This window comes from Microtus pennsylvanicus, chromosome 17, assembly GCF_037038515.1.
Source record: "Microtus pennsylvanicus isolate mMicPen1 chromosome 17, mMicPen1.hap1, whole genome shotgun sequence".
NCBI lineage: Eukaryota > Metazoa > Chordata > Mammalia > Rodentia > Cricetidae > Microtus > Microtus pennsylvanicus.
Genome location: NC_134595.1, coordinates 41,151,736 through 41,172,623, shown reverse-complemented (window position 1 = coordinate 41,172,623; position 20,888 = coordinate 41,151,736). Strand labels below are relative to the sequence as shown.

The window sequence follows — 20,888 nt, the reverse complement described above, 5'->3', positions numbered from 1 at the left end:
TGTGATACAGACTTTACTATTTAAATTTTTTTAACATTTAAATCCATGAACTGACAGACCTTAGAGATATTCCCTGAAGCTTATATCCCAGCTAAATATATAAGAGTAAAACATATGTCCCAATCAGGTTTTTTTTTATTTTTTAAAAAGATTTATTTTATTTATGTGTATGAGTGTTTTGTCTGCATACACACACGTATGCACGTACCACAAATGTGCCTGGCGGCTGCAGAGGCCAGAAATGTTGTCATATTCCCTGGAACTAGAGTTGCCTTAAACAGTTGTGAGTTGCCGTATGGGTGCTGGGAAGTGAACTTGAGTGCTCTGTAAGAGTAGCAAGTGCTCCTAACTGCTGAGCCGTCTTTCCAGCCCCCAGTAAGGATTTGTTTTATTCTAAGAACTTATATGGCCTTTACTATATATTAAGGATGTTCTATGTGCTTTGTGTTTGTGTGTTCATTCTTATAGTTACCAAAGGCAGGAATTTTTATTATCTCTATTTAACCGATGAGAGAATTGAGATACAGAGAGAATAAAGTAGATCATCTAAAGTCACATTGTTAGTAAGTGGTTGAGCCAGGATTCCAGCAGTCTGGCTTCAGAGACTTAAGAAATTGATAACATTTACTCCAGTAACTAGCCATTTGTCTCTCTTGAAACCTCATAATCCAGGGTTGGGGTGGGGGAACTAAACGATTTGTCTCAGTCATGGATTGTAACTCTCAGAGCTGCATAAATAGAGAACACCTGAAGATAAGAACGAGCCTGCTCCTAAGTTTTTATTCCACTTCCTTTCTTAGAATGTGTATGTAAGGGTTCATTTTTAGGTGTTTGAAGACTAAATTATAATAAATAGTCATTACATCTGAATTGGGTGAATATATACTTATAAATTACCATAATATGTGTATTTTTTCTTTTGCAGGCAAAAATCGTGCTTGACATTATTGTCACCATGTTCAGTGAATACTGTGAAAATCAGTTTACGTAAGTTGACTCAGCACCATCATTCACCAGTGCTCTGAAAGCAAGGCTCCAAGGCCTCCCTGTACTATTTGTAACAATGTAGTATACATATACACATGCAGGCAAAGCACTCTGCTTTACTCTTCCGTGTTTAGCTTGGATATAAGCTTCAGGGAGCACACCTAAGTCTGTCAGTGCACGTACTCAGATGTGGGTCCTGTAGCTAGAACACATCTTGGGGAAGACATAACTCTAAACAGTGTGCAGAGTGGAAAGTGTTAATAATCCTTTGCCAACATTCTGGTGTTTATAAAGCCAATCTGGCAAGGCCTCTTGGAGGCAATGAAATTTAAGTCGTATTTAACAACCAGTAGGCAGAGGATATAAAGATAGAGGAGCAGCTAAATAAAGTTGTAGAAGTGTGAGAAAGCTCCATGTTCTTACTATGGAGTAGTGTCAACTTACTCTAGACTCCCTTGTTAAAGAGTCCATGTAGGATGCATGCCTGACACACTTGGGACCTGGAGTGGAGAATAATACTGTATGTGGGAAGACTGGTCAAATGACGAGGGTGGGATGTTAGCGGTCGAACGTGTTGAAACTGGAGTATAAAACAGTTATTGATCATATACATTTGAAGAATTTGTCGCTCATTTATTTTCTTAAGCATTTTATTTCTGACCTTTTTTTTTTTTTTTTTTTTTTTAGAGTTGAAGCAGCTGAAGTAGTTTCTCCTAATGGAAAATCAAACACCTTTCCAGTAAGTTCTTAAAAGATGATGGTAATGGCAGTCCTGGCCCTATTACCCGCAATGGTTGTTGAGTGTTTGTTTCTCGGTGTTGTTTAATCCGTCTGTCCACTCACACACTGCAGTTCTCCGTGAGGGTGAGTGGTGTGCTGCCTTTCTGTAGGGAGATCATGAGTCCTGGACTGCTTACTGCTGTCTGTTTATAAGTGTGGCAGGGATTTAAGGGTAGGTGCCTGACTGGAGCTGTCCTCACAGCACATTGCATAGTAATGGGATTCTGTGATCTACCCTCTTATTAGCAGTTAGCTGGGCAATTTCTGCTCTCCTTTTACGATTACTTGGTTCTGCATATTGAGTTAGTGTGTTCACTTTGGAATCGGTAATCACTGAAGGCTGTCATTGTAGCAACTGAATGTGTTGAGACTGCATTAGAAGTAAGCACAGTTATTGTTACACATGGGGGTCTTGGTAGAAAACAGCGAAGCTAGTTCGTTCTTTTCTTTTCTTTTCTTTTCTTTTCTTTTCTTTTCTTTTCTTTCCTGCTTTTAAAATAGGATTTTGCTTTGTAGCTGAGGCTGGCCTGGAATTCACTATGTAGCTAAAGCTATTCTTAAATTCATGATCCCCAGGAATTGGAGTATGCTCCCACACCCACTGTAAGGTGGTCATTTTGAAGTGGAACATTATCACAGTCATTTAGTTGTGATTCTGGTTCGGTGAGACCACTCTCTGATCAGCTTGTGTTCCTTTGAGTTTTGTTTTTTGTTTTTTTTAAACTGTTCTGTCCTTTATGAAGTAAATCAGAACATAAAATTTGTTTTTTTAAAACATTAAAATTTTAAAAGTTTTATGTATGCAAGTGTTTTGCCTGTATGTATGTATGTCTGTGTACCATAAGTGTTATGGGCCTGTGCTCAAGGAGACCACAGAATAGTGTATGATCTTTGGCACTGGAGCACAGATGGTTGTGAGCTACCATGTGGGTGCTGGAAACAGAACCTAGGTCCTTCCTGTTGAAGAGATGGGAAGTACCTTTCTCTACTTCCTCCCAGCCAGTAAAGTAGTTTTAAAAGTATGATAAAATCTGCTAAGATGAAAACGTTACCCTTCCTAAAATCATTAGTGTTTAGTATGGTATTCTTTTAAAAATGTTTGGTCTTATTGGTATGTGTGAGCGTGTGTGTGCATATGCACAATGTCTGTGGTATTATTGGTATGTGTGAGCGTGTGTGTGCATATGCACAATGTCTGTGGAGACCAGAGGACAATGTCGTGGAGTCGCTCGCTATCCACTTCGTCTGTGGACTCTGGGGTTTGCCAGGCTGTGTAGCAAGAACTTTTGTCCACTGAACCATCTTGCTGCCTTAGCATCTTATTTTATTCTAGATTATCATGGAGAAAGTGGTTTTGTACTAGATAGCTGAAATTACAGTGTCAGCTTTTGTTGGATTAGAGATTTTGTAGTTTGTGTTGGGCCTTTTATAATGCTGGGCTTGGAACCCAGGGTACCACAAATGTGAGGCAAGGACTATATTACTAAACTATACTTTAACTTGATTTGCATTTTAGTGGTGATTGTTGGTTGACTTTTATTAACAGACAAAACAAGAAAAGGAAAGAAAGGAAAAAGAAAGAATGAAAAGAAAAAAAAAGGAAGCCGGGCTTTCACTGGATCACGGCTTCATGGATGTCAAGGGGGAGCTCAGGGAGCAGCAGCAACCATAGCAGCGCTGCTAAGATGAGGGCAGGAAAGAGCTTAGGTTTTTTAAAGGTGGCATTTCAGGGCTACCCATTGTAAGAGAGCAAGCTGGTGCTTTCCCAGCAGGGTATCCAGTCCTGTAGCTGGATCTCAGGGATTTGAGAGGCAGAGAAATTGGTACTATCTATGTGGTGGGAAAATCGCTGGTGCTACATTCCAAGGCCATTCATGTGGACAAAGGAAGAATTTGTGGTTGCTTTTTTGTTTGTTTCTTTTTCTGAGACCAAAAAAATTAGCCCATGTTGGCCTCAATCTCCTGATCATCCTGCTTAATTCCCTCAGTGATATGTTACAGGTTGTACAATTTCATAATGATCTTTCAGATGTCCCATTTAAAGAAAGTTCTTTAAAAGAAAAAACAACAACTTAAGTACTTTATGTGTATGGGTGTTCTGCCTGCATGTGTATCTCTGTACCATGTGCATTCAGTGCTTGTAGAAGACCTGGAGTTACAGTCGGTTGTGAAGTGTCATGTGGATTCTGAGGATTGAACTTCGGTCCTGTGGACAACCATCAACCACTGAGCCATCCAAGTTTCTTTATCTTTTTTTTTTTAATATGAGGGATTTTCAGGTTTTAATAAAACAGTATATATTTTTGTAAAGACGAGGAGAAATATACTTTAAAGTTTGGTTAATTTTTTTCCTTGTGTAGAAAGCCTCATGAAAACATTTATGTGTTATAGAGCACTTTGGTCAATTTAAAATTATGGGTTTCTGAAAAGGAGTGCTGGGCATTTGTGAAGGTTTTTTCTTAAACTTGCCCTAGAGCAGCGCTGAGTGTCTGCTGAGCAGGCCGCCCCTGAGGGAGAGTGCTCCTTCTGTATATGAAATGCAGGGTCCCTCAAACACCAGGAAGGTTGGTTGTTTTTCTCTGGTCTTGCTGCTTCATAGAAAGGAGTAGGTTTTGGAGGTCACTGATTAACACTATGAGCTTTGGAGACAGACTTTCTCTGTCTCTTCATTACAGTGTGCACTCATTAGCTGTGCACATCGAGAGTAACTTGGGATAAGTGTTCGTAAACAGTGTGCAAAGGTGCTGGAGAGCCTCGGGTTTATGTGCGTGTGTTTTCACGTAGGGTAGTACGGCTGTTTGCCATTTGAAGGGGAGGGAGTGCCAGTTTATGAAGTTTTCTCACCCACTTTTACTGTCTCCTGGAGTGGATTGATAGGCAGATCTAGGGACATCTTAGTATTTTCTACTTGAGAAATGGCAACAGAGAAATTTATTTTTTAAAAAATATTACTTATGGGGATTGGGAATTTAGCTTAGTGTTGAAGTGATTGCCTAGCAAGCACATGATCCTCAGTTCCAGGAGATAGATACATGATAGATAAATACTATAGATAGATAGATGGATAGATAGATAGATAGATAGATAGATAGGTAGAAAGAAGAGAGATAGATAGTGTTTATTTAGGGTGTGCAAACTATAGCACCCAAGTAGAACTCACAGGACAGCTTGCAGGAGACATTTCTCTCCTCTCTTGTCAGTCCTGGGGATTGAACTCAGGTCATCTGACATGGCAGCAAGCTCTTTTACCCACAGAGCCATTTGGCTGACCCAGGAAATGTGCTCCCTAAGTCTCACTAGTACAGTGAGTGGTATATTTGTGACATTTGGATTGTTGTCCTTTGGTCATATACTTTTGCTTTCATAAGACTGAACATTTGTAAACATCTTAGAAATGATGTGGTGTGATAGCATTGTACTGTAGGAGAGAGGATGACCTTGTAAAAGAAAAATGTTTGTGATTTATATTATTTTCAAGCAGTAAAAAAAATTAGGACATAGAATATTCATAGAGTCAGGTATAAAAAATTGGGTCTATAATAATGTTTAAAAACCTCAGGTTTAGGCTGGGCGGTGGTGGCGCACGCCTTTAATCCCAGCACTCGGGAGGCAGAGGCAGGTGGATCTCTGAGTTTGAGGCCAGCCTGGTCTACAAGAGCTAGTTCCAGGACAGGAACCAAAAAGCTACGGAGAAACCCTGTCTCGAAAATCAAAAAATAAATAAATAAATAAATAAATAAATAAACCTCAGGTTTAGACTGGGCAGTGTGGTGCACGCCTTTAACCTCAGAGGCAGAGGCAGACGGCAGCTAGGACTGTTATACGGAGAAACCCTGTCTCAAAAAAACAAAACAAAACAACAACAACAAAAATCCCCCCAGGTTTATTTCAGTGTGTGGCTCTAAGAACAGTCTCTTGGCTGGGTAATGAAGTTGTAACAGTGGGTGGAATGAGACAGACTAGAAAACTGCCTCTGATGAGGGATGATTGAAGTTTTCAAACTTTCTCTCTCAGGAGCTGGCTTACAGAAAGGAGATGGTGAGAGCTGATTTAATTAACAAGAAAGTTGGAATCAGGTATGCTTTGAAACTTATTTGTGGGGGAGAGAAGAGAATTTAAGCATAAAGTACACAGTGAGTGATTTTTCTTGAAAGAGTGCTTGATAGTAAGCTAAGATATTTGATACGTAACAGAGCTCAGCTAGAGGAGTTACTATTTCAGGTAGGAACTATCTCAAAACAGAATGTCAGCATGTTTTACCTACTCCACTGAAGCTTATGGTTTGTACGTTCTTTTTTAGGGAATCTCCTGCAAACCTTGCCAAGCTCCTGACCAGGATGTGTCTGAAGTCAGAAGTCATAGGCGATGGCAATCAGATTGAGGTTGAAATTCCTCCCACCAGATCCGATGTTATCCATGCATGTGATATTGTGGAGGACGCGGCTATTGCTTATGGATATAACAACATTCAGATGATTCTGCCGAAAACGTACACCATAGCTAATCAGGTAAGATTGCACCCTTAAATAAACACTCCTCTTGTTAGCAACTGGCTATTGAATGCCAGGAAGGTTTTGAGACAAACAGAACCTGGGAATTAAGCAGCATTTGGATGTGCTTTGCCATGAGAGGCATTTGCTATGGGGAAGGATACAAAACAGATGCCCAAATGATTAGAGTGAGCTGAGAACCTGTGATGACTTGTTCTTTGAAGAAAGACAGGTTTCAAATGTGGAACTCTTGTTGAATCTCTTTAACTGGAAGATTCATTTTCTCAGCTTGGGCCTGAAGTCAGACGCTGTGTGGGAGAGGAGGGGTGGGAGGCTGCTGGATAGCTGTGGTGGGGATATTAGCAGTATGCTGGTGAGGGGAGGAGTTTGGTTCCTTTCAGCGGTATGTTCTGCATGAGTCTTGAAGAAAACAAAGCGGGTTTGAGATGTCTCGGTGTGTTGCTTTTCCCTCAGTTTCCTCTCAACAAACTCACGGAGCTTCTCAGACTGGACATGGCTGCTGCTGGCTTCACGGAAGCTCTTACTTTTGCTCTGGTATGTTTTCAACTCACTTTTGTCCAGCTGAATGTTTCCTTGGGATCCCTGAATTGAAGAGAGACTTTGTTCCTTGAGATTGTACAATTTTTAGTAAGGAAAAATGGGGATGGGATTTTGGTTTTGTTTTTTTTTTTGTATTTTTTTTTTTAAATAGTCATAGAAGACCATGAAGGCCTAGGGGGAAAAAAGCCCTATGACATTTGATGTAAGTGTGGAAGGTGCACAATGAATTTCACAAAAAGATTTGTTAGGTTAGAATATTTGGTCTTAATTTGGTTGTGGCTGTCCCCACTAGATGCTGCCCTGGTTAAGGGCTTGGGAACTGTTCCACATTAGACTTAGTTCTTTGTCTTTGAACATGTTCACAAACATTTGCTTTGAGTTGAAAAGCTGACATAAAAGGCCTAAATCAGGAAATGAATGTTATTACAGAATCAGAAAGAACTCGGCCTCTCTCTCCTCAGGCTGACCATTGAAAGAAATAAAAGCGCCTGTAGTTTGTATGGTTTCCCCTGGCCGAGAACGTCTGTGTTGCCCAGACTGCAGTGCTTGGTGTCCCAGTGAGCTTGATTTAACAACCTGTGGGTGGCTGGAGCAGCTGCCTGGCTTTCTGACCCCAGCCCTGAAGTTCTAAATCTTTAGAGTATTAGATGATTGTTCTGAGGCAGCATTTGTTGTTAGCAGGCCCTGCACCTGTGAGGAAGCTTGAACAGGAGAGAAGAGTAGCTGATACACAGTGCACACTGCACTCAGCAGAATCTGATGAGAGGCAGGGCTGTGTGGGGCCCAGTGCTTGGCCCCTGTCTCACCTCGTGTACACCAGGCTTAGAGTGCCATGTCTCCTATGTGGACGTTCATTTCCATTTGTGAGCAGTCACCATATTGTAAAAGTTGAACTATAAAACTTAGCATTTCTTGAGAAATGTGTTTGTTTTTTAAAGTTAAGTGACATAGGAAACAATACATTATCATTTTGAAGGAGTTCAACTTTATAAAATACAAAGTAACCACTGGTTCCTCTCTCCACTTCTGATTGTATTTTTCTTCCCCAAACTACCTGCTGTTAAAACTTTGGATTGTAGTTCTCACTGCCTTCTATTAGTGCTTTTTGATTTTGTTACCGAGTTCATGTATCTTGTAGGAGCACATAAGCTGCCTTCTGCCAGGGGCTGCTCTGCAGGGAGGGTTTGCTCACCACTGATAACTGTATGCATATGGTACCAGTTCTTCCCAGGAAGTGCAGCAGTTAGAGTAACTTTTCTGCCAGGCCCTCCATCTCCCAGGCAACCACAGGTACGAGCCCAAGATTCCAGCCCAGGCTGTTCTGAGCCAAAGCTTGTGACTGAATTATAGCACCAGAGTGTAACACTGAGCAGTCTGCTCAGCTGTGCAGTCACACCGTTTATGTTTGTTTTCTGGGAGGAAAGGAGGGAGGGGCTGGCTATCTAGAGAGGACAGATTTCACTGTTTCATACTAAAAGTCTTTATAGTGGCTGGAGAGGTGGCTCGGAGGTTTAGAGCAATGGCCACTCTTGCAAGGGACCCAGGTTCAATCTCTAGCACCAGGTGGTGGCTCTGTAACTCTAGTCCTAGGGCATCCAGTGCCCTCTCTGGCTTCTGTGGGCATCATGTGCTCATATAGTGTACAGTCATGCCTGCAGGACAAAACACCTGTATGCTTAAAATGAACAAATGAATAAGTAAGTTTAAAAGTCTATAATGTTCTCTATTTTCTAAACAGAGCTTACCATAGCTGGTCTCTATTGTTACATCTAGTTTGCACAAGAGTGATGACAATCAGTCTTCAAAAGCTGAGCCTTGACTTTTCTTGTTTTTGTTTTTTGATACAGGGTTTCTTTGTGTAGCTTTAGAGCCTGTCCTGGAACTCACTCTGTAAGACCAGGCTGACCTCGAACTCACAGAGATCTGCCTGCCTCTGCCTCCTGGTCCAGTGCCTGGCTCTTCAGTGCTTTGAAGGCCCTCTACTTGAAGATGCCTTTAGAATAGTTCAATATTACCCTAAAGTTTGGAAAAAGCTCCAGTAACTTGGTGGCACCAACTTTTCGTGTTACATTTTGAATTATTTTTTAAAAACTGGATGATTGTTTATTTTTTATGATGCCTTATTGTCATCACCTGATTATCACCTGATTACTTTATTTCTAATACTTGCTGTCAGGCCTTGGAGACACAGTATCTCTAAATCTTGATCCTTACTAGATTTGTTGTATCTAATAGTGAGTTCTGGTCTGACTTGTGCCTGCTGCTCTAGTTTCTGCAAGTGGTTAGGAATTGCGTGGTTTCTTTGTTCCTAGGAACTACCTGGACCTTATGCAGGGGAAGTTAAATGGTGGCATTTAAAATAACAGTGAACAGAGTTCAGGCATGTGAACTCTCCCAGTTCAGTCTGTCCCCAACCATTACAGCTTATCTGGGACTGCACTGGTAAGCAGAAAGCCCTGAGGAAGCCTAGGAAGGGGCCTGTCTTAATTAGGTTTCTATTGCTGTGAAAAGACACTGTGACCATGGCAACTCTCATAATGAAAACATTTAACTGAAGGGACAGCTTACAGTTACAAGGCAGGGAGCATGGCAGCCTGCAGGCAGACACGATGCTAGCGCTGGGAGTGCTCGCTGCATCTTATCTCAGAGGCAATAGGAATAGTTGGCTGCCTGTCACACTGTGGAAAGCTTGAGCAAAAGTGAAGATGGATACTAAAAAGAAATCCCACATTAGCTCAGAATTGAGTACAATAAAGGGTTATTTATTTAGGGCTAGACTCACAGATCACAGTCCTCTGCTCGAATGGGAAAACAGCAACCGAATCCAGCAGCTGGAAGAGAGGGTGGGTGTGCTTTATAGCGACATTTATAGTATGAGAGGTCACACCCAAGTGGGCTGGTAACTTAAAGGCTACTGTCTGAAGAGTTTCCTATAGCACAAAAGACACCTCAAAGCCTGCCCCCACAGTGACGTACTTTTTTCAACAAGGCCGCATCTCCAATAGTACCACTCCCTTTGGGGGCCACATTCTTTCAAACCACTGCAGGGACTCGTAATGGTCCTGTGAGATATTTTTGTGTAAGAGGTGCAAGAGAAGTCAATTAAGTAGAGCTTTGAGCTTTGAATGTGGCCTTGGGACGGTGTTTTATATGAAGACAGGTAAAAGTATAGTGTTCAGAAAACAAATAGGAATCAGGAAATTAGACTGGGAAGGTAAATGGGGACCTAGTACAAAAAGGACCTGGGTTAAACCCCCATCCCTACTGGAAATGTTAGCCACTCCATGTTGTAGCTATAGCTCGTTCTAGAGAGATATTGGTGGTTAATTGCATCTTCTGTGGGCCTAAACCAGGTGGATTACAAGTGATGAATTATTAATTGTCAAACTTAATAGATTCTTAGCTTATTATTAACTTACTAAGTAATATAGAGCATGTACATTGCTGAGAAACCACTGTAAATTGAATAATAGCTTTAAATACTTTTAAATTTTGAGTTAGGCCTTGCCCTGTACTAATCTATTTTATATGTTCCTAAGTGCTCCCAAGAAGATATTGCTGATAAACTTGGCTTGGATATCTCTGAGACAAAGGCAGTTCACATTAGTAATCCCAAAACTGCTGAGTTCCAGGTAAGAATCTTAAGTAGGTAAGAACTAGGGTAAAAGTTGGGTTTGTGGTAAATGATGTAGAAGAGCTCTCTTCACTTACTCCACTGTAACACGAACAGGCCAGGCCTGCTTGTTGTTGGGGTTTTTGTCCTGTTCAGTACCCCCCAACTGTTTAGTCCCAAAGAAAATCACACATAGGTCTCCATAAAGTATAAGCTGATTGGCCCATTAGCTCTAGCCTCTCACTGGCTAACTCTCACATCTTGATTAACCCATTTTTTTGATCTGTGTTAGCCATGTGGCTCAGTACCTTTTTTTCAGTGAGGCAGATCACATCCTGCTGCTTCAGTGGCCTGGGCAGGAGTGGGAGGAATCAGCTTCCTCCCTCCCAGAATTCTCCTGTTCTCATTATATCATTTCTACTTCCTGTTTGGTTTTCCCACCTATACTTCTTACCTGGCCAATCAGCGTTTATTTAAAACATGATTGACAGAATACAGACAATTCTCCCACACCACTCTACCTCTGGGTGAGTCCTTAGGACATTGTAGTGAACTTCCTTAGATAATTTGCAGTTGGTTGGCCCTACCCCACTCCTCCATCCCTCTGTCTCTCTTGCTCTCTCTTTTTCTGTGTATGTGTTAGTATTGAACCTAGAGCTTTGTGCTTGGTAGAAGTTGACTTGTTTAAAATATATATATATATATATTATTGTTTACTATTATTATTGTTATTATTATTCCTGTCTTTGAGATGGTGTCTTACACTGTACCCCAGGCTGCTCCTGGAACTCACTGTGTAGCCCAGGCTGGACTCCCAGATGCTCACGTTCAGCCTATTCTTAGTTGTTAAATGTTTTGAGCTAGCAGACTCACCCACTCTTAACTTCATTTTTCACTTCATAATTGATGTTTGCTTACTATTCTCAGTTTTCTTCTTTCCCATTCATTTGTAGAGCATTAACTAAAATGGTTTCCTTGAATCCCTATAAGGCATTACACCAGTTTTTTATTGTAGACAGATTTTTTTTGGGGGGGGGGTCACCAGGTCACAAATAATGACACAGAGATTTAATTTTGAAAGCCCAGCCTTAGCTTAGGCTTGTTCCTAACTAGTTCTTATAGCTTAAATTAGCTCATATCTTTTAATCTGTGTCCTTTTATGTAGCTTGGTTACCTTTACTCTGTACTGCCCATTCCGTTTCCTCTGAGTCTGGCTGGTGACTCTGCTTTTCCTTTTGTTTTTTAGATTTATTTATTTATTGTGTACACAGTGTTCAGTCTCCATGTATGCCTGCAGGCCAGAAAAGGGCACCAGATCTCATTACAGATGGTTGTGAGCCACCATGTGGTTGCTGGGAATTGAACTCAGGACCTCTGGAAGAGCAGTCAGTGCTCTTAACCTCTGAGCCATCTCTCCAGCCCCATCTGCTTTTCTTCCACCTACTGTTCCTCTCAGCCTGGAAGTCCCACCTATCTCTCCTGCCTAGCTATTGGCCATTCAGCTTTTTATTACACCAATCGCATCATTCCATCTGTGCAGTGTACAAATACCCCACAACATTTGGCTATGCTTTCTGTGCCTTTTACTGTCTTCTAGGTTTGTTAGCAGTTTCTTACAGAGCTTAGGACGAGGTGAATGAGAATGATATTGTATTAGTAGTCAGTGTTAAATGATTCCTACTACGGGTTTGGCTATTAGCTATAGAAAGACATTTCAAGTTATAATAGCTTTGCTAATGAGAGACTCTAAACAACATCTTTACATGTGTGTGAACTCTTGCTTTCTTGCATATGTAGTCATGTGTGTGTGCAGAATCTTATAAACAAAGGCTCTGCCTTTAGGAAACTGAGCACTGCTGTAGAGCACTTCTCAACTGTGGTCTCTGATAGTTTCCTTGGTTTGGTATCTCCTAGGTTAGGTTTCTGGGAAATTTTACAGGCTCTGGAAATGTTTACACCCAAAAGTTCTGAGTTTCATCTGTAGAATTACCTACTGTGGCAGATGAGCTGTACTAATGTTTACTCAGCACATTTTCACTGAATTGGGGTGGATTTTTACTTGTTTATGCTAAACGTATTCCCCTCCCTCAGTTTCATTTATCAAGTGTGAAACAAATTTTGTATTTCTCAAGATTTCCATAATTGTTACGTTCTTCAGAGTTTGTGTCCTGTCTGCTCTGCTTTATATAAGCAGAGAGAAAGCAGATCAAGGATGCCTTAGCTGCTGCCATAAATGGCTGTGGCCTCATACACTCAAGAGTCAGCATTTTGCTGTGCAGTGGTGTTACACGCCTTTAATCCTGGCACTCGGGAGGTCTCTGTGAGTTCGAGACCAGTCTGGTCCACAGAGTAAGTTCCAGGACAGGCTCCAAAACTACACAGAGAAACCCTGTCTTGAAAAACCAAACAACAGCAACAAAATGCTGCATAAATTTGTCAGAGATAACAGAGAGTATTCTTTAAACTTGGCAGGTTTTGCATTTACCCCTGCTTTACCTAGCCATTCTGCTATTACTAAGGCAGTGAACTTGCTTACAGTTAAATTAAGCTAAATGTAAAGTGGCTTATAATTTGGGTACATGACTGTTCTTTTTTAACTTTGGGTTCTTCTTGACAGTGGACATGTTATAGAATAGGCAGGAGAAGAAAAATATTTAGGTAAAATGTGTAAATTTTTATTGCAATTATTATAAACAAGATTACTGAGTATCTTCACTTGTCCCCAGGTTAGCAGTAATATTAAGTAAGCCTTCCAATGGCTATCACTGTAAGTCTTCCTAGCTATATGTGTTGTTTTTCTTTTTATTTGGAATTCATTGAGGTTATCCACAATAAAGTTGACTGTAGTCAACTAGTAGTCTCTAGGTTATTAGTTCATTATTTACTTCACATCTTTTAGTCTTTTACACACATCTTTTCTTTCACTTTATTTGTTAAATATGGTTCCTTTGTTCTGTAGGATTTCCATTTTTAGGATTTTACTGAATGTATTCTGGTGATCTCCTATACTTCTTACAAATTTAGTAGTTAGATCTAGAAGTTTGACCAGATTCAGGTTTTACATTTCTATGTTGCTGTGGCTTTTAACAACAACAACAACAACAACAACAAAATATTGATATGTGGGGATATTTACCATTTACCAAGGAGGATGACAAACTTTAAAAAAAATATGTTTTTGCATAGTCTCATTGTGCTGGCTAGTTTTACGTCAACTTGACATAATTTAGGGTCATTTTAAAAAAGGGATCTTCAATGGAGAAAATACTCCACCAGATTGGCCTGTGGGAAAGTCTGTCATGCTTTTGATGATTGATGGGGAGGCCCAGTTCACTGTGGGTGTTTCTTCCTTGTGCTGGTGGTTCTAGGTACTTTTAAAAGGTAGGTTGAGCAAACCATGAAGAACAAGCCAGTAAGCAACACCCTTCTGTGGTGTCTGCTTCAGTTCCCATTTCTAGGTTCCTACCCTGCTTGAGTTTTTGCCCTCACTTCCCTCAACAATGGGCTGTTAACTGGAAGTGTAAAAAGAAGTAAAACCTTTCTTCTCCAAGTTGCTTTTGTTCATGTATGTATCACAGCAATAGGAACCCTCACTAAGTCACTCCTGTAGTGCAAGCCTTTACAGAATTGAAAATGACCTTGAAACTTCCTAATCCCCATGCCTCAACCTCTAGATGTTGAGATTACAGACATGCACCAGCATATCTAGTTAGAGAAAAGTTATTTTTAAATGTAGCTACTACTTGAGCTGGCAAGATGTAGAAAGGCAGGAACTCCAGTCCAAGAGGTAAAAAGCAGCTCTAACAGCCAACTATGAGGAAACCACTTTGCTTCTTTGTTTGGTCCTGTTCCAGTATTTATTGTCTATCCCAGACTGATGGTGAGCTTCCCAAGTGCAGTGATTCTGCATGCTCCACTCTGGCAGGCTGGAGACTGTGTAGCTCACACTGGCTTTAAACCATGTTGCCTAAGCTAGCCTTGAACTCAAAATTCCCACTATCTAGCCTCCCCGCACTGGGACTGTAGGCCTTACAACCATGTCAGGATCAGAAAACTCCATTTATTTGCATATTTTACATTTACTATAAATGGGTGGCAAAGAGAGGAAAGCTGAGGATAGTAAGTAGAAGATTCAGTTAGAATGATTGAGCCAGCTAGCTCAAGTCATATAAGAACCAAGTATAGACTGAGTGTGAGCACTTGGTAGTCTAGCCTGGGCTATTTCAAGTACTATGTGGAAGGAGACAGAATATAAAAATTTCCATATGTAGAACCTTGAAAGCCCAATTTAGTTTCAAAAATTATAATGAAGTAACCAAGCTTTAGGTAAGAATAATCATTGCGTTATGTTTGCTTCCCACTTTGATTTTAATCAGATTTATTGGTGCTTATTTTGCTAATTTGGAATGAAGAATATTTTCAGTTCTTTTACTGAATTGAATTTGAAAATTTAAAATGACTCAGGCCTTTAAGGCATTGCCCCGTTCAAAAGTGTTGTCCTGTGAAGCCAGGGAGTTGGCCTGCTTTGTCTCCTAACGAGTTTGTTGGTTTTTCTCAAGCCTGTACAAATTCCCATCTCTTCCTGTAGGTGGCACGCACTACCCTTCTTCCTGGCCTTCTAAAGACCATTGCAGCAAACCGGAAGATGCCACTTCCTCTCAAACTGTTTGAAATCTCTGACATTGTAGTGAAAGATCCTAGCAAAGGTAAGAGAGAGCTTCCTCTGCTCTGCGTGCTTGAGCATTTTCATTGTGAATTCCAGCTCTGTGGAGAACTCAGCATGCTTACATGCAGCCAGGTTTCTTTCTTCCATGTTGCTTCCACCCGCCTAATATTTTAGTGCCAGTGAGTTAGTACATCATTTCATCAGCACACCCTTGAGTTGGTAATTCTAAAACTAATTGAACCACAGCTGTATTATTTGTTGTTAAATAAAAATTGTCATACTCTTATCAAATATCCCATTTAAGGGTCCCAGGCACCCTTCCTATTGTTTCATCAGTTTCTTTTAATGGTTGACTTATTTGAATCTGAATCCCAGCAGTGCCTAGGCTTTGTGGCTATGTCTCTCATTTCCTGGAATGGAAAGCACATTTTCATAAGGAATTTAATAATTATGAGGAGCCCTATTGAAACTTTACCTTAAAAAGCACCATAGAGAGAGTAGGAAATGTAGTTCAGTGGAGTTTGTGACATGATTGTGCATGTAGTATGCACAGGTTCCTGAACTCACCTCAGTACCACTCCCCACCCGCACCCCCAGAGAGGTGGAGGGAGGAGGTCACCAGAATACTCTGAAACATTCTTTCCTTCACTCTGTGATTTGCATAGCATTTGTTGGTCTTTGATGGCCCAGCACTATTGTTGTAACAGTAATTGTGAATGTGTTTTCATAGGTTTTCTCTTTGAAATACTCAGTTTCAAAGTACTTAGTATAGCAAGTATTTTGGTCCAACACTTAGAATGCATAGTTATTTAATAAATATAAATTTAGGAGTTTTAGAAGCCTGATTTTCCTGGAAGTCTGTCTTTCTCATGCAAACCCAAGTTCAATTGATTGTCTAGACCTGTAAGTGCTGTGGTCCCTGGGTGAGCAGTGCCTCAAATGACTGCTTTGCTGGTAGCCTTCCTTGCCTTTTGATTTCATACATCAGTCCCTATGATTATGAGTGGTTCCTAAGTGTAACGGCGTAAATGAATGCAAAAACAGATTGTAAAATATATACACAGCTTTAATGGGGAACTTAAGACTTACAGTACCATGGTTCCTGTGGACCCCGATTTATAAGTAAGCATTCGCCCGAGGCAAGCCTGCCCCCTAAGGGGCTGGCTTAACCCTACACCTAAGTCCAGGCTCTAGTCTGTAGAATTTTCCTGCAGTGGCAAATCTATACTAAAAAGTAGGAAACATTTTTTTTTTAGTGTTAGGGGCAAAGAGTTTTGAGGCTCCACTCAGTTTTTTCACTTGTAAGAGTGCAGGGTTGCATTGATCTGTTTATTTTGACTGTTTTCTTCCACATTTTTTCTTTGAGCTTCGTATCGCCTTGATCTTCTCTGCTGTCCTCATAATGATAACTATAGGATTAAGGGAACCACATGCTTTCCTCAGTGGTTCTTGAGGCCTAGGTGTGCTCACAGTCTGGAGGGTGAGAGTGAGGAGCACATGGGTCCCACACTTGCTGCAGAGTTTGACTGTAGCCATGGAGTAGTGCATTGTTGTGTTTCAGGCCTGGGTGCGTGTGCCTGAGATGGGTTTTATTATTTGCCTTAGCCCAGACATTTGCATTCTATTACGCTTTTTCTCATCAGGAAGAACTCTGGGGCCGACCTCTGTCGTGCCTGTCTTAGTTGAAACCATCCTACTCTTTTCTTCATGGCTCATTTCTGTCCAGGGCAGCTCAGCCCTTTCTCTTGCTCTGACTTACTCTCTTTCCTTAATATTTTCTATCGGATCGCTAGCATTTGGAAAATAAAGGGAAGGACATTGTTCGCTGCGATCCTGGAAACATTTCCTTTCACTGAGGTGAAGCATGTTTTCTGTTTAGGTGGGCCTGGATCTTATTTCATAACAGAAACTTTTCTGATGCAGTTGTCTAAATACGTGCATGTGGATTTCCTCCTAGTCATCTGGCCCACAGGGAAGGGGCTACAGCGTCTGGGCTCTGCAGACCGCTGCCACAGGCGTGGGTTTTAGTCATGCTTTCTGTGGTGTAGTTTATTTGAACTCTCTGGCTGTTTTCTCATCTGTACAATGGGGTAATGACAGCATTTACTTTATTAGCTGTTGTAAGGCTTCAGTGAAACTGCATTTGGAAAGTTTCAGCCACATGGTAAGTGGTGGCTGCTGTTCTTGTTGGACAGTGCTAGTTTCAGGGCCAGGGGCTGTTGGCGTGGGTCGTGCCTGTATTTCCACTATAGTGTGTGAAAGTTCAGGAGACCTGCAGTGTATGGAGTTTGATTTTTATTCCATCCCTGAAGGGACTTTGTGTCATTGGATTTTCTTTTTTTGTGTTTTTTTCCCCTTTATGAGAAACCCAAATTATACTGATGTAAGACTTTACTTTTAAAAATAAATCACTGTTTTTGAAATACTATTTTTAGAGTAATTTATCATTTTTTTGGTGGCAAACAAGATGTCCTCTCTCTTGGATGCTAGCCTTGTGTTCCTAAATGAAATTTTTTGAATAAAAAAGTTCAAACCACCAGTAGTTAAATGATTGAGGGATTTTTCTAATTAAAATGAAATTTCCCAAATTCTTCTTAGTGAGCAATCCCAAAATTATAAGGTTCAGAAGAGTGAAGATGTGTGACAAGCGTGAGCCAGGTTGTCCCATTCACCACAGTGATAGAAAAGTAGAAACGATTTCAGAATGTAAGAGCGTGCTTGCCGTGCAAGCATGGAGATCTGAGTTTGGGTCCTCAGAGCCCATGTGAAAAACCAAGCATGACAACTTACGCCTGTAATACCAGGGCAAGGAGGCAGAGACTGGCGAGACCCTGGAGCTCACTGGCCACCCAGGTTAGGCAAGTTCAGTTTGGAGGGAATGCAAAATGTTCTGGGAATGTAGAGAATGGAGCTGCAACTGCCATTAATTCATTCTGTAATGTTGAGAAAAACCTAGCTTCCTAAGTCTCATATCAGTGTCTGCGTGGCGAACATAGCTTCCGAAAATAAAAATGGAAGTGGACTCTTGTGTGGATATCCATGTTTTCCTATTAAACCCACGCTCCTATGACAGCAGACAAAAGACAACTCCCGCTTTCCTGCTTGACCCAGTCGGACATTTGCTCTAATGTGGAGTCCTCTCTAGCCATCATGATGAATGAGGCTGTCAGGCTGCCAGTTTTGAAACCGAGTCAGGCACACTTTTCAAGCACTAAGACTTCCACTGTAAATCAGGCACATTCAGCTTGTTTGAGGCCGAGCCAGCCACTGCATTTGTTGAGCCTCAAGATCCGAAGTTGCTGTAACACTTTTAAAAATTAGTCATGACTCAGGGGACTAAGCTGATTTATCCTTTTGTTGGGCAGATTGGCATGTGTTTTTGGAACAAGAAACTGAGCACAGACTCTGCTCTAGGGTGAGTTTTTCAGTTTTGTAGCAGGGAGAGTAGCAGTGGAAAGCATGCAAAGCTGCTGTGTGAGTTACTGGTTGGTTTCAGACGTTAATAGCTAATTCATTTCAATGTCAGGAATAACCAAATTGTAAACAAAATATTTTTAAAAGCCAGAAAACCTGCAGGGATGAGCAAAGGACTGTCTGCCTGGAAAAGCTAGCTGTTTGCACAATCCAGTCTTCCCGCTTTTTAAACACAATTGGATTCTGCAATCACAGTTCTTCCCTCAGTGCTTAGGGAAGCTACCAGAATCTCACAGAAATGACAAGAGAAAACAGGTCTCTGGTTTAAAGAGGGCTAAGTCTAAAAAGGAACAAGCACTGAAGAACATGAACTTGGCTTTGTAAAGGGTCTCGATGATTTCTGTCAGCAAGATCCGACCAGCAGACCTGTTCATTCAAGGTTCAGCATGGCATGTGTCTGTGGCCATCTCTCAGAATCAGTCCCCTATAGTTAGTTTCAGCAGCAGCATCTCAAGAAAGTTTGGACTTGAGTATTTGCTGGGCTCAGTGGAGAGGGTTTGAACCCTCATCCAAGCCTCCAGATACCTTCCCTTCTTCTTGAAGCATGATCAGTCTAAGCTTTGACTCGCTCAGACCTTCCTCCCTCCTCTAGAGCGACTTAGCAGTCCTGCTTTGAACTGTTAGATAGTTCCCAACTCTTGACATTGTCTCATCCCCTCCTCCAGGTTACAGTTAGATAGTTCCCAACTCTTGACATTGTCTCATCCCCTCCTCCAGGTTACAGTTAGATAGTTCCCGACTCTTGACATTGTCCCAGGCACTTCTCTAAGTCAGAGGATGGTCTGTTTGAACTCCATCCCCTCCTCCAGGTTACAGTTAGATAGTTCCTGACTCTTGACATTGTCTCAGGCACTTCTCTAAGTCAGAGGATGGTCTATTTTTCTTTACACTTCCAAAATGGATGTGGAAATAAAGAATTTTGGTTTAAAGCCTTTAATTGTAAGATCTGTTTCAGGGTTCTTGTTTCTTCATCATCCCTTGAGCACCGTGTCTGCTACAGAACCTAACTGTTTGGTCTTTGTATGTGGATTTGTTTCCTCAATTTATTATGTGTTCAAGTGCACACACACGGATGTGTTTATCTGTCTTGTATTACAGAATATTAAATATGGCTGCATGCATAAGGTCTTGGGTTCAATCCCCAGCACTACAAAAGATAGACAGAGCTGAGTAAAATAAAGGGTCAGGTCTTTATAATTTTTGTTTGGTAAAGGCTCAATGAGAACATTTTATTATTGGCTTGTGAATACCTATCTTCTGAGATGTTGTCCATCAATTCTGGAGCTTCAGATAATGGAAGATTACCCAGCATCCACATGTGGAATGTGGCTTTCTGAAGAGTGCTTATGTCATCAGTCTGGATTAATTTAATTTCACCATTTCATATTTTTGGTATGTAGAATTTCCAATTAATAATTCAAAAAATATGGGTGTAAGGAGACTGACGTTAACAATTTTTGAAGTAGCATCTTTTTCATATGTGATGGCATCTTAGCTGTGTAAATAAATCATTTTTAATATAGAAAGTTATTTTAGTGTGCTTGGTTCCACATAGTTAAGATCTGCTAACGTGAGTATAATGTACCCTGTCATGCATCCAGTACTGTATTTTTTTAATAGATAAAAATCCATTCCAGGTTTATGTTAACTAAATAAAGTTCAACCCTCAGGAATATAATTTTTTCTCTGTATGCATTGAGAATTTTAGAGATTTCTTTTCACATTTATTTCTTGGCTTTTCAACATCATTTTAAAAGTGTGACCTTTGGTGTTACAATACACAAGCATTTTAGGCAAGTTGTTGCTTTTTTTTTTGGTTGAACATACATTTATAATATTCTTAAGCTTTTATTTATATCTAGTGTTGATTTAAGATTTTTTTAAATTAAAAAACAAAAATATCACCAAGCAGTGGTGGTGCACACCTTTAATCCCAACACGTGGGAGGCAGGGGCAGGAGGATCTCTGTGAGTTCGAGGCCAGCCTGGTCTACAGAGTGAGGAGTTCCAGGACAGCCAGGGATCTCAGATGGGGACACACAGATGGGGAGAGACATTCTTCCGCTTCTCTCTTGCTTCACACCTAGAATTCACTGCCAGACCCCATGCACACCTGCAGCTGTATTTACACTTCTGTGTGTAGTTGTAGAGATAGGCGATGCTTTATAGTTTATACAAATGTGGTTATACTTGGGCTAGCTTATCTGAATGCATACTATCAATTTGTCTTTGATAGTTAGATAATATTCTGCTATGTGGAAGCAGAGACTGTGAGGATGAATGTATAGATTGTGAGACTTCCTAAATTATGTCTTGCA

At 40.8% G+C, this 20,888-nt stretch overlaps 1 protein-coding gene across 2 annotated transcripts in view; it reads left to right on the top strand.

Moving 5' to 3' along the window:
• The window catches only part of Farsb (phenylalanyl-tRNA synthetase subunit beta), a 65,554-nt gene that overhangs the window by 19,853 nt on the left and 24,813 nt on the right, over positions 1-20,888 (top strand). For both annotated transcript variants that reach the window (XR_012908200.1, XM_075951951.1), the window contains exons 9-15: positions 926-987; positions 1,675-1,726; positions 5,782-5,843; positions 6,068-6,275; positions 6,732-6,812; positions 10,358-10,450; positions 15,020-15,137. Coding sequence is in view for 1 of the 2 variants with exons in the window: in XM_075951951.1 (XP_075808066.1) it covers positions 926-987; positions 1,675-1,726; positions 5,782-5,843; positions 6,068-6,275; positions 6,732-6,812; positions 10,358-10,450; positions 15,020-15,137 (676 nt within the window). In the remaining variant the exon portion in view is untranslated. The remainder of the gene's footprint in view (positions 1-925; positions 988-1,674; positions 1,727-5,781; positions 5,844-6,067; positions 6,276-6,731; positions 6,813-10,357; positions 10,451-15,019; positions 15,138-20,888) is intronic.